We start from the raw sequence: 13878 nt of genomic DNA, 5'->3' as shown, positions 1-13878 counted from the left end.
CTGTGTGCTACTGACAGACCACTATCTTGATTTCTGCAGAACCAGAAAGAAAGGAAAGGGAAAAAAACCAAAAGATCCCACCTCACTTATCTGAGAGCAGACAGAAGACAAATAGGAATTTTTTACTTTTTTGTTTTTTAATCCAGTTTAGATTATTTATTTTCTTCAACTATCAAAAATAGACAAGTGGAAGATAGTTAACCAGCTTAAAGTGGGATAGTAATCCCCACACATCTACCAAGGGAAATGAAACTACCAGCTCTACTCCACCCAGTCCTTTATTGGCTTCTCACAGCGGGGCTGGCTTCAGCTCACTAAGAGCTGTACCAGGGCAACAAGTCCAAGATCACCATCTAACAAACTGTAGAATAACTCAGGGAGATCACATAGAATCCCAGTTAAAGCAAAGACATCCTTCAGCAAGATGACCATGAGCAGTTGAGGAGTGCTGAGAGAAACCCCTGTTCCATCATCTGATGCTTCCTCTCTCTCATCCCTTTCAGCCATTCCTGCTCATTTGCTGCCACTGATACATCCAAGAGACAAGGAGCTGTAAAGAGCACAGGAATAAAGAGCAGGAGTGGATGTCAAGAGAAAGGCAAGTAGGTGGCACGGAGGATGGGAAGCAAAGAAAAAAATGCCTGGGTAATGTGGTACTAGATCTTAAATGCTGCTCAGTAGGCCTGAATTGGATCCTTTTGTGACACCATCATATAACACATGGATTTGTAAATGGAAGCCACGGGCAATTTGGGAGACAGCGTGAAGAGAGCTGCGTATCTTATCTGTGAACAGCTCCCGTGCTTAATCCAAAGACTGAAATATGTAAGCATTATCTGGTCCTATAAAGTGACACAGAAAGGTGAGGTGAATCCCTTTTCAGATGCTTTTTATTTTAATAGATCGTTCCCTTAACAGCTTAGATTAGTCAAATATTCAAGATTTTCAAGCTTGAAAGGAAAAAAAATCCTTAAAAGACCTTTGCTGTTGTTGTTTTGTTTGCTTTTTTTTTTTTTAACAGTGATCTTGGCACAACTGCTGGCCTTTGCTGTCTGACACTTTCAGCAAGAGGTAAATTACATAGACTATAGAGTAAATTTTGTTGAGATATGCCTTTTTCTTAAGAATTTTTTTAAGGTTTACTTCAACATTTAAATTGAGATTACAGTTAACTTCTTTTGAATGTTCCATCCTAGAAAGTCAAACAACTTGATGCAATTTTGTTGGACAGTTTAATTTAAAAACGTGTGTTAAAGAATGTACTGGGAAATTCCCAGAGAATGGGAGAGACTCCTATGTTGGTCTTTATGCAAGTGGCCATTGTTCTGTTGCTGCTGTTTAGTTGTTTTCTCGACTTTTATTCGATTTAAGGTAAGATCAGTTCTTGTCCTGCCTTTTTGTTTCCATGCACCAAGCCTGATCTGATTTCCTTGGAATCTAACTTTTCCTGAAATGCAAAGGGAAGAATGCACCTGGTGCTACTGAGGAACTTGCAGACACTTGGGGGAACTCGTCTCTGAGTTTTCACCTAGGTCTTAATACCCTTCAGTAAGCTGGTGAAATGTTTCTACAGGGCAGAGTACCCCAAATTACTCATGCCAGGACTTGGCAAAACCAAACTAAATTCAAAGCTTAAGAAAAGGGAAACTATAGCACCTTTCCTGCTCTGAGGGATTTCTTTTCTAACAGTTCTTTCATCGTTTGTTCCTGTGATACAGAATCATCATTGTGCCTTATACAATTACCAGCTTAAATCCAAAGGGAACTGGAAAATTTGTGTCACCTTATTTAAAGCAGTGAGGACAAAAGAATACAGACAGAGCAAAACTCCCTCCCCATTTCTCTTCAATCTACTGCAAGGATAGCAAGAGCCACTGAGTGCTTGACTTCAGCAGAATTAGCCCTCTGAAAGCCACATGGTATCAAGATCAATTGATGTGATGCCATTTAGTGTCTCTGCCAACTGTCAGTATACATGGCTGCCTATCTCAACCATGCCACGTGAAGGCCGTGTGCTGATACCTTTCATGTTGGGCAGCCTGCAGCTCTCCAGCTATGTACTCATTCTAGATGAAGTTAGACTCAGTGAGGGCAATGCAGGTGGCTCATCCTCATACACAGCATGCAATGGCAGGCTTGGGTCAAAAGACCTCATGGAACTGAGTCAGTAACCATCAGGAACCTGCAGGCCTCTGCTGACACAAAATCTCCGTAGTGAAGTTCTCCAAAATTACTGGAGACCATACTGAGTTGTCTTTTAACCTGCCTGTCTAGAAGCTTACTATCCTGTGTTATTAGGAGTAATGCCTGTAAACAGTGACGTGCAGTGGAAAAAGCTGCAGGAAACAAAAGAGCAAGTGATACCTGGGTTCGCTGAGAATCAGACTCCCCACTCTGAGCAGCATGAAAGCTGTACTGCATCTAGCAGCAACTGTGTGCTTAGTTTGGGTGACTCATACCTGGTTGATCTAACAGTGCGATAGGTAAATCTCATCCAGTCCGAGTCATCAACTGGCACCACTGGGATGGAACCTTAGTCACCTTAAGCACAGTCACTCTCCCAGCCATTTCCCTGAGCTTATTATCCTTACTGAGTGTCCAATCTTCCTCCTGTCCTATCCTAGGAGTCATGCATCCCCTGAGGTCACCGGGAAGGTGACAGGGTAGGAACACTCCACACCTTGCAGCATCAGGAGACAGGAACTCCTGAATCATGGGAAGAGCACCCCGTGCACATAACTATCTGCAACTGTAAGTTAAAGGCAGACGTGCTCCATGACTAACAGGGGAAGAATGTGGCCAGTGTACCAGGTGGCAAGGGTGTGTGTGTGACATGGCTTTCTGCAGGGTGAAATCAGAATTAATCAACTGCGTGCTCTGGGACACCTGGGAGAAACATTTAAAGCTAGTTTCACATTATGTAGTGAGACTGTTTTTAAAGCAGGAGGTTCTCAGAGCCATTCCTGATTCACAGCAAAGTCTGAGAATCTGTCCAAGGAAAAAACTAATTCCCATAACATTCAGAATAATGTGTAGAAATCACAGTTATCTTATATCTGCTGTGTGGTTTTTATATTGACCCATGCTTAAGAATGTACCAGGGGAGTAGGAATGAATGTCCTGCATTATGCCAGCAACAGAAGCACCCACACAAAAGCTAGTGTATGATGGCAATGGTGACTTTTTTCACAGCTCTTCAAACTTTGGAAAAAACTGTCTGAAGTAGACAATTCTTGGCTAGGAAAAGGGTTGGAGTTGTGGATGTAACCTCTCTGGTGGTGTCATGCACTATAGAAAGAATGCTGTGATGTCCTATGCAATTTAAGCCCTTATTTAGTCAGCAAACTCCTCACCTCAGGCTACATTCATGAAGTTTTGTTCATGTTCAACAGCACTTCTCAGTCCCTGTGATCCCAGTTAAGCTGTTCACCAGAGAATACATTACTGGGCATAAGCAAGGACTAGGATCTGGGCTTAAAGAAGCAAGATCTTCTGGGCTGCAGGATTTGTTTTGGGGGAGCTGCATGTTTTTTGTGACTGATACAGTATCTGGCAGCTAGTTACAATTCACCAGTTCTCTGGCATGGTGGCTCTAAGCATCATATTTTTGGTGGTAACTATGTCATTGCATAGCTATCTTCCTAATCATGTCAGCAGACTTAATGAGATCAGCTAGAAACAGCCTTTGTTCTCTACCCAGTAGGATACACTGATGATTCCTGTTTACACTGTGAGCCTCTCCTGCTGCATCTGTGGATATAGATATCGTGGACTGTTCTTCTGTAGGCCTCTACCAAAGCTCATCTTATCAGTTCCAGAACATCCGTCTCACCTGTGAAGACTACTTTGAGCCTTGACCCCACCTGCTTCAGTCCTTGAAGGCTCTGCGGCTCGGTGCCACCTGCAAGCTTTGTAAGTACACTGTTTTTCATCGCCCTGTCATCTTCTGTCCTGTCCCTCAAGTCAGTTGACCTATCAAAGAAAATAGTGAAGCTTGTGAAGCCACCCTGATGGTTTTTTTTTAAATTTAAATCTAATGGTCTTCCATGTACTTAAAAGGATTGTTTATGCCACAGTCTTTCTGTGGTTAGGTTAGGTTTAATAGGCCCTTTATTTCCTGATCAGTACTGTCCAGCTCCAGGTGCTTGGGGACCTGCTTGTCCTAGTAACTCAGTATTGCTCAGCTTGGTTCCACATGCACTCTGCCACCAATTCCATCAGATGCTGCTGACCTGAGCACATCTGATTTCTCTAAGCAGCCATCCTATAGGAGCTGATTCTAGAGGAACACCTCTATATAGTCCTTTAAGTCTACATTTGAACAAGCCTGACTTTCAGACGGAATACTATACCAGTTAATTCTATCGACAGCATGGGTTCACAGACATAACTCAGCACAGCACCATCTGGAATAATTCCTCTGTCTCTATGGGAATCAGATCAAACACAGAAGACATTGTAATGATCGGGCAGCTAGGTGTCGCTTGTCTGAAAGGCTCCCCAGAGAAGTTCAAAGTCTGCTGGGAGTGGCTGAAGTCATGAAACCATTTTAATTGTTGGTGCAGAACTTGAAAAGTGAGAGACTTTCTCAAGAGAGATTTTCTCAAGGGAGCTGTGCAGAGAATGGAAAAGACTCATGTAAGCAAGATGCTATGTTTTGCATGAAAACTCTTACACAATGTATTTTCTGTTTCATAAACAAATGACCTGATGCTGAGCAGAGCTATGGATTTGCACTGGGCTTTGCCCTCTACAGATCTCATCTGAGACTCTGGGGCTAAGGAAAAAAATAATTTTACTTTGTGGGCTTTTTGTTTTCGTTATTTTTGCTTCTTAACAAACAGAAGTTTACACACGTAGAGATAGAGGAAGGAAACAAGTCTTAGCACAATCAAACAACTTGGAGACCTGACTGCTCCTTGCACATAAGGAAAATAAGGATAACCGTGTCCAAGTTTTGACTCTGTGAATAGTTTCAGGATCTAAAGAACAACTAGAAAGAGATGTAGAGACTGAGCTGGTTTTATACTAAAAAACCTCAACCTACCAACGGAAAAAAACCAACACCCCAAATAGCAGAAGTTAATCAGAATTGCATGGGCTGCTACAATTGCTGCAGAACCACTCCAGTTAAAGAGCTGCTTGTATGAGTTGACTGACTAGTGCTCTTGAATCTCTTTGAGAAGGCAAAACTGAACATAAAATGGATTTTGTCAAACATATTTTAAAAATTTGTTAGCAAGGAAACTACTGGTAATGTTTTAAGCCTTCATTTAGTAGAAGGCAATCAAGTACCTACAGGCAATGAATAAATAATACATGATGCAAAACAATTTCTTCAGTGAACTAACAAAATGATTGGGAGATAAGCTTCAATTTTTATCATTATTTCTGGCACTAAATATGCTTAGCTCTTGAGATGCATACAATCTCGCCCACATTTATTTCATGAAAATCCATTCTGGGAGGAACCACTGAAACCTTGCCCAGGCTGACAACAGAGATACCAAGCTCGCAACTCAGTAGTTTTGACTCTCTCCCCTGCCATAATCACAGCAGGGTGATTTATGGACATTCTTACAAGAGATCTGCCCTACTGAGCCTCAAAGAAAACACTAGTTGTGATACAGGCCCACTGTATCCCTTGCTGGGGAACTTTAGGAGATGTCACTCCTGGAAGCCCAGAGCAAGCCAGCTTCTGTGCACATGACCTTGGTGATTTGGCCTGGGGTAAAGGAAGGCCTACATTTTGAATTCCTTTCTGGTCCTGTGACTCAGGGAATATTCAAGTCATTAGCAGCGTTGCTTCAGATTTGGGGGATTGAGAGCCGAATTCCGCTGCTGTCTAAGGAAAATGAAAATCATATCTGCTAGCTCCACAGGAGAACCTCTCTAAGTGTCCTTCTCTTGCTTCCCTCCAGGATGAGCTGCTCCACCGTGCACCAATGAAAGAAGTGGGCCAGTGGTTAAGAGCTCCTGTGGGAGGGAGATATCTGGGTTTCAGACCCAACAGCTACCAAAAGGAAGGCCTAACTAAGGCATAAAGATGAGTCACTTCTGCTCACCCTTTTGGTGTAGTATTTCTGGAGGATGTGACACTCGTAACTTGGCAACACAGCATCCATGACATCACTTAATCTTTTTGCAACATTTGGCAGCCATGTAAAATGCCTTACAAGAAAAAGAGCTCACACCACAGACATTGCACTCATAAAAAAACAACAGTCATGTGGCTATGGCTATGTTCTCTGCTACTCTACTTGTCATCCCTTCCCCGGGGATTTTATTGGAACATGGCCTTATTTCAAGCAAATTTGATAGAGAGGCCAAATGCCTCAAAATACCAAGTTCCTACAGTTGCTACAAAAATTAATGGCCAAGTAGAACAGAGACATCTGAGATAGCAACGCCATAAAAAGACTGATGTATATTCGACATTAATATTTTACATCAGAAAATAAACAGAGGAAAGAGCCATCAGAAATCATACTTCTGAAGTTCCATTGCTCATGAAATTGCTAACTCTTACTTGTTATTACTTGTCTTAGTAACACTGCCTTCTGCCTCAGGCTCCTGTTACAAATGTTTCTGAGGATATTCTCTCAGAAGGAAACCAGTTATTTTAATAGCTCCTTTTAATAAAAACACAAACATTGCTGTTATTCAGTTTCCTCTTCAGGTCCTTGCCCATTAAGAGCCCAGTGTAGCAGGTCTGAAAAAACACTCTTTGGGTGGCTTCCTGTAAGCACACCTCTGTTGGTCACCTTTTCTTTCTCTGAGAAGAAGACATGCAAGCAACATCTACTGAGAACAGCCCAGGAATAGCCAAGCACATGGGATTTTCCTTTGAGTTCTGTGGTGTGTGATTGCTCCTAAGTGCCATGCCCGTGACTCCCAAGGGCTGTGCAAGCAAGAACTGGAAAAGGCACTGTTATTACCTGGCAGCTGCTGCTTGAGGACTGAAGGCATTGAGCAACACTTCCTGGCCCCTTCTGTCCCTTATGAAAATTTATTGGTTTAGCACCTCTGCAACATAGATAATGCATCTTGGAAAATGTGAAGATAAAACTCAGATTTTAAGGCCATCTTAAAATGCTGAGAAGTCAAGACTGTAATATGTAGAGCCCTCTAGGCTGATTCTTTACATGACTACAGTCAATAGACGTTGCTCAGAGGTATCTGCACCAACAATATCTTCACTGTTTGGGACTTATGCAATTCCATGTCATTCTTAAACATTTCATTTGAAGGCATGGGAGAACCTCCTTCTTATGAAAAGTTCAGTTTGTTTATTTCTTTCCACTTTGAACCATTCCTACTAGGGAAGATTCCCAGAGCCAGAAAGCATATGACACTGCTCTACCATGGATTTTGCTATGCCATACAGTGATATGTGAAAGCACTGTGTGCAATGGGTGATGGCTGCTGCAGAGGGCCTTTTGCAGGTCTCCTTCCATCTCCCCTCCCTATGGAAGCCTGCTAAGGTGCTCATCAGCCTGGCTTCTTCAGTGCAGCAGAACGTGATTTCGCCAGCACTGACAAGATTTTAATCCAGACTTGTCAAGCAGCCAGATGCTCAGCTCAGCAGTAAGCTGCAGATCCTGAGGAATAAGCCACCCACGGCATTTTGGAGCCCTCCAACCTGTTTGGGCTGATGGAGGTTCAGGAAACCCAGCTCTGTGGCCTCCTGTCACATGAAGTGGTGTCACATGAGGAGGCTCCCTGCCAGCCTGCAGCAGCAGGCTGTGATCAATCACTGAGCCTGCGATTGGGTTGAAGATAAACCCTAACATCTACCTGATGAATTTCACAAGAGCTGTTTTCTGTTGCCTGCACTGGCTGTCAGTAATTTTTGCTATTGTTTTTTCAGTCATTTACTGGCTGCACCTGGTGGTTAGCTTTTTCATGCTAATGCGTTGCCTAACATTGATGTCAAGCAAGTCAACTCAGCTCTTTTCTTTCAACCTTTAAAAAAATATAGACAAAAGCTGCACATCTTCACATCTTCTGACACTTCCCAGAAAGTACTAAAATGTGTTGTAAGTTGACTCAGAGTTCAGCAAACTCCCTGCTATTTTCCTGTTCATAATATTGCCAAAAAGAAGCAGGCTAAAGGGCTAATGGAGTTGAATTTCCCTTACCGACTGCTGCACTCTGTTAGCATGGACCATACTCAGAGCAGGGTGATGGGACACCCACTGCACCACTCTGTGCTCCGCTTCATCATCAGCACTGCAGCTGTGTCCTGGCACTTCATGCTGCAAAAAATGCCAAGTAGCTGCTGACAATAGAAAGTGCTGGACAAAAGTGGTGAGTGTCATTTTCTTTCTGGAGATGCTTCTGCTTCTTTCCAAAACGCAGAAAACCTGGAGCTGCTTGCAGGCACGGGGCACACCTCAAATGGATTTTGGCACTTCTCAGCTTTAAAACTTATTTAATGAGCCTAAATCAATTCTAAGCAACCTATGGTAGAATGCAGAAGACTCTGTTCTCCACTGAGAGAACAGCTTGCGGAGCTATTACTGTAATAACATTGCCTCACAAAGAATACTCATTTGAGTGGTTAATTGTTTCCAGCTCTGCGCTGGTATCATCCCAGCAGAATTAGGCCCAGCATGACTTCTGCTGCATTGGCCAGTGTTATCGCAGCACACAGAGCACTTTCCAGCAGCCGGGGAAGCATTTAATCACCTAAGCGAGCACTTTCACCGCTCCATCAGTCAGCAAAGAGCCAATGCCCTAATGCAGCAAGTACCCATTCCGGTAATGATGATTTGCTAACTCTATTGCTCGGGTGAAGAGAAGAGAAATGTGTGATCCGCAGCAGAATATCTAGTGCAAATGTCAAAGCTGCAGTGCCCATGTGCAAGCTAAATGCCTGGTGCAGCTCCCTCCTTCACGTCACATTCCCTTCCTCTTCATCCAAGAAGCTGCACAAATTCAGCCCTTTATTTCAGGTGAACCCAGACAACTTTCATTAATTTAGCACGGGAAATGCATGCTTAAGCCACTGTGGCAAGCAGCTTAATTTTAATGAGAGGACCAATGCAGAGCCTTCACACTGAAAACACACACCGTGTTCTGTCTGCGTAAAAGAAATGTACATGTACTGTCAGTGCTGGGGTGCATAGCTGGCATCTGCAAGCACACATCGCTCCTTCTTTCAGCTTTCCTCCCCTTGCTTTTCATTACGCCCACCGACGATGTGTAGGATTCATTGACATTGCAGTCAATACCGTGTGGGCAGTATTCCGCCCAGCTCGCTTGGCTACAGCTCTGCTGCCAGCACAGCACGGGGCACAGCGCAGCAGCCAGCTGCGCACTAGAAAGCTTCACCAGCACAGGCAGAAAATGAGTTTATTCGCAGCCAGCTCAGCCACACAGACGGTACGCAAGAAGGATTTCGGGGCAGGACGGTGGTGCCGAGTTAGGGAAACGGGCTGAGGCACGGCCGCTCTCCCAGGGCGTACGGGGGCACGCAGGCCTCCAGCACGCCCCTCAGCCCTGGCCACGGCGTCGCTCGGCTCCCCATGCGGGGCACGGGCTCGGCCCGCCCCGGGAGGCGGTGCGGTGTGGCAGGCACCGCCCAGCGGCCGGGGGGCGGGAGCTCGCAGCGAACCACAACTCCCGCCGGCGGGGCGCGCGCGGCGCTGGGCGCCCGGGGCGGCAGCGGAGCGGGGCTGAGCGGCACGGCGCGCTGGGGGCGGGAGTGGAATCGGGGCGTTCCGGTCGCTTCTCCCCGCTGTCCGGCGAACGGCCGGGGAGCGTCGTGTGGTACCCGGAGGAGGAGGGAGGACGGGCTGTTGAGGGGCTGTCTGAGCGCCTTTTGGCTCTGTCCCCAGGCAGCGGCGGTCGCCGCGGGGTCCATGAGGCCCGGGCTCTCGGCTCGCCCCGGCTCCGGCAGCGCCCTGGTGCGGCGGCGGTGAAATGGGGGGCAACCTGGGCTGCCACCGCTCCATCCCCCGGGACCCTGCCGACCTGTGCCACAGCCGCAAGTTCAGCGCGGCGTGCAACTTCAGCAACATCCTGGTCAACCAGGAGAGGCTCAACATCAACACGGCCACCGAGGAGGAGCTGATGACTCTGCCCGGGGTCACCCGAGTGGTGGCCCAGAACATCGTGGAGTACCGCGAGTACATCGGTGGCTTCAAGAAGGTGGAGGACTTGGCGCTGGTGAGCGGGGTGGGGGCGGCCAAGCTGGAGCAGGTGAAGTTCGAGATCTGCGTGAGCAGTAAGGGCAGCTCGGCGCAGCATTCGCCCAGCTCCCTGCGGAAGGACCCGGCCTCCGAGCACCACCTGTCCGCCACCAAGATCAACATCAACACCGCCACGCCAGCGCAGCTCATGAGCATCCGCGGCGTCACCGAGAAGATCGCCAACAGCATCGTGGACTACCGCAAGGAGCACGGGCCCTTCAAAAGTATCGAGGACCTGGTGAGGATGAACTGCATCAATTCCTCTTTCCTAGACAAAATCCGGCATCAGATTTTTGCAGAGAGGTCTCGACCCCCTTCAACGAACACCAACGGCGGCCTCAACTTCACAGCCAAGCCTCATCCCAGCCCCACTTCTCTCAGCCTCCAGAGTGAGGACTTGGATTTTCCCCCTGGGGGCCCAACCCAGATCATCTCCACTCGCCCCTCTGTGGAGATGTTCGGCGGGCTGAGGGATGGCAGACCGGTGCTGAGGGTGGCTACGTGGAACCTGCAGAGCTGCTCCATTGAGAAAGCCAACAACCCAGGTGTGCGGGAGGTCATCTGCATGACGCTGCTGGAGAACAGGTAAGAGGCAGCATTTGTCCTGTTGGACCAGCTTCCCTTGGTCAATACTTCTAGGCTTTACGTGCTGTAGTGCCCCATTGTGATCCTAGTACCTTCTTCCTTCTTGCCTTCCATTCCCACTCCTTGTGGTGGATCCCTGATTGAGTCCTGATGTTGGAAGGTATGGTGACTGTCTCTCGATAAAGCTATTCAAGTCCTTGACAAATGATGAGCTAATGATGGTTAAGTTCATGTGTATTTATGCTTATTGGTTATAGTTGGTCACAGTGGGCTAGTTAGGGCTTGTTGCCATGATCAAGGATTGGTTCTGCAAAAAGTGAGAGCCTTTTGAACAAGTCACAGACTTTTCTTTCCTACCAGAAGCGAAAATGCTTTGCTTGGGGCTGTGACTTCCTTAACATCAGTGTTGGGGCTGCAGTCTGCTCTGCCTTGTGCCTACTCCTCATTAAGGGGGAGATCAAAAGACTTCAGAGCATGCCTTGGGCTGTATAATGAGCATGGAATGCCACAGCTCGTCTCATGAGGGTGACACAGGTCAATAATGAGCAAGCATTCACTGAGTATTTGCTAAGCTGGAGGAGCTGCTCATCTGCAAGAGTGCTTAATGTGGGGCAGTTGCTTGGATTGTCCCCGTGCCATGCTGATATGACCGGCTGCCTCTTCCTTCTGTGGTGGTGGCAGGGCGTCTGCTGGGCAGGGCTGAAACCTTCCTGCAGGCAGCCAGCCAGCCCAGACTTCACTGAGTTTAGAGACACTGCATATGATCTGTTTGCAGTGTGGTCAGTGGCCAAGCTGACCTTTGAAACAAACTAGGCTGGTACTTCTGTTTCACAGCTGCAAAGCCAGGGGTGTTTTTTTGTAAGTAATTACACAGCAGTGCTGGGGTGCCTCTTTTCCAAAGAACTGTGTTGCTAAACTCTCTGTAAGAATGCAGTGAAGATTTTGCTGTAATTTTGCCCTCTCCTTTTCACATATTAAATCTGTCCCAGCTTATCTGTTGTTTAGTTTGTGGCATTGAGAAACTTGCTTTTCTCTCCGGCTTCTGTTCAGAATCCCAGCTGGAAATTAGTAGGGTGACTCTCAGACTTCTAAATATGAGATTATGATGGGGAAAGGAAATGCTGACAAACCGTTATGCTTGGTGGTGCCAGGAGCCCTTTCCTTCCCTGGAACCGAGCTGCCATGCTGAATGATGGCTGTTGTCCATGTGGTCACAGAGGTCAGGCACGCTGGAAAGATGGTAACACTGTTTTGGCATCTGGTGTTGTGGTACAGTGTCCTCAGTCAGGGACATCTCTGTGCAGCTTTCCTCCTGCTTGCTGCGTGATATAGGGGCACCCGATGCTCCAGCAAAGGAAATGTCTATCAGCCTCCAGCCACGACAACACAGAAGCCAAAATGGAGCTGAGAGTCCAGCTAGGAGCAGTTAGATGTTGCACTTTCAGCTTTCGTTGGCTGTGCTGCTATTTCAGACACCCCACACCTCCCCCTTTCCTCAGTGACAGCTCTTCCAGTTGTGCTGGCTGAGGTGGTCCTGGGGATAAGGTCTCATGGAGCTGGGTATCAGGGGCAGGTATTACTGCTGGGGAGCATCCATCCCTTCATCCCTCCAATCTTAGGATTGTTCGGTTCCAGTTCTGGAAAAAAAAAGAAAAGTGTCTTTGGTGATTTCTACTTATTTATTTGCATTAGGCCCTCCTCTGCTGAAGTGTTAACTGCCCCTCACTTCTGCATCTTCAGCAGGATTGGGGGAGAAGCACAACCCAAAACAATACATCTATTGAAAAAGACAGAGAAAGTGGATTATAACATAAGCCTGTGTTGGCCCAGGCTGCGCACTGTGCCCGTAGACTTTCTGATTTTAGCCTACATGTCACTTTCTTTCTATCCAGTGAAGCCAAGCAGGTACTCAAATTAGTGAACACTCTCTGAAACTCTGAAGGAGCTCGATACAAGTAATTTTTTCTTCTTGTTCCATTTAATTGCACAAATACGCGCTGTACAATTGTTTTCAGTACTGGACCATGCTTCTGATAAGCTGAAAAGAAAAGAGTGAGTGATGTACATCCACAGACAGGCCTGTGAAAGCTTCCTGGGAAAGTAAATGTGGGAACAGAAAAATCAATACAGTGCAGGAAAAAAAGTGTACACTGGGAAAAGTTTTACTCAGTACCTCAGGGAGGAGCAGGAAGGAATTTCCTCTTGCTTGTGCTGTGTTGCTGAGGTCCATGGAGCTTTGCTGCTGTTAGAGGCTTTGCTGAAATCAGAAGCAGCCTCCTGTGCATGTGAAGTCCATGTTCACCTAGCTACAGACCCTGGAAGCTGATAAAATGGCCTGCAAACTAATCTTTGCCCAGGTGAATTGCCTCCAGTTGATAATTGGCAGGGAAAACTCATCTCCTTTAGTTAGGAACACATTGGTGCTGCACAAGGCTTCCCAGTGCTTTGTCCCAACACAATCAGTGTGCTACAGAAGGTGCGTGCTTAAGGTGCTCAGTGGATGGTCATAGCAGGGAACTTCAGCGGCAAGCTTTTCCAGGTTGATCTGAAGCCTGTTTAGCCTGACAGCTTAGCTCGTAAGCGTGCTGCCTTTTTGCTAATGCACTTTGTACCTAAGTCATGCAACTCTGTGTGGTCTCAGGGGCTGCTTGCTGGCAGCGTAGCTCCTGTGTGACAGCCTGCATTTCTTACTTTCTAAACCCAAGAACATACAGCAAGTCAAGAAGATAGATAGTCATAAATAATGTGTAAAGAGCAGTGAAGAATCTTAATCTGAGCTGTAGATCTCCGTACAAGAGCTTTCATGACAGTTGAAAGGCTGTTTTTTTGTGCTTTTAAATATGTATTTTTAAATTTTTCTTCATCCCCATTCACTTCAAACAACTTTGAGACTTCTTGGACTTCTTTCAGGCACTAGCAATGGGAAAAATTGCTGCTCGTTTCCAGGTGAGGCTGGAAGATGAGGATTTCTTCAAGCCCTGGGTAGCTTTGCACTGAAAGAACGGTGTTGCAGGAAAGGAAAGAAAGAGTGCCCTCATTTATTTAAGACAAACAAACCGAAAAAAAAACAAAAAGAAAAAAAAAAAAAGAAAGAAAA

General features: G+C 46.3%; 1 protein-coding gene across 4 annotated transcripts in view; it reads left to right on the top strand.

The window, feature by feature from the left end:
• Nucleotides 1-13878, top strand: part of EEPD1 (endonuclease/exonuclease/phosphatase family domain containing 1) — a 77788-nt gene that overhangs the window by 7087 nt on the left and 56823 nt on the right. The window contains exons 2-4 of one of the 4 annotated variants that reach the window (XM_048950849.1): nucleotides 504-2751; nucleotides 3704-3912; nucleotides 9843-10781. In XM_048950849.1, coding sequence (XP_048806806.1) covers nucleotides 9928-10781 — 854 coding nt within the window. In that variant the 5' untranslated portion in view covers nucleotides 504-2751; nucleotides 3704-3912; nucleotides 9843-9927. Of the gene's footprint in view, nucleotides 1-503; nucleotides 2752-3453; nucleotides 3913-9646; nucleotides 10782-13878 lie in introns of those variants that run through there. The other 3 variants (XM_048950848.1, XM_048950851.1, XM_048950850.1) reach the window with 3 other exon arrangements.

Source organism: Lagopus muta, chromosome 7, assembly GCF_023343835.1.
Source record: "Lagopus muta isolate bLagMut1 chromosome 7, bLagMut1 primary, whole genome shotgun sequence".
Lineage (NCBI taxonomy): Eukaryota > Metazoa > Chordata > Aves > Galliformes > Phasianidae > Lagopus > Lagopus muta.
The sequence above is the reverse complement of the archived record's forward strand: the minus strand, read 5'-3'. Positions and strand labels throughout refer to the sequence as shown.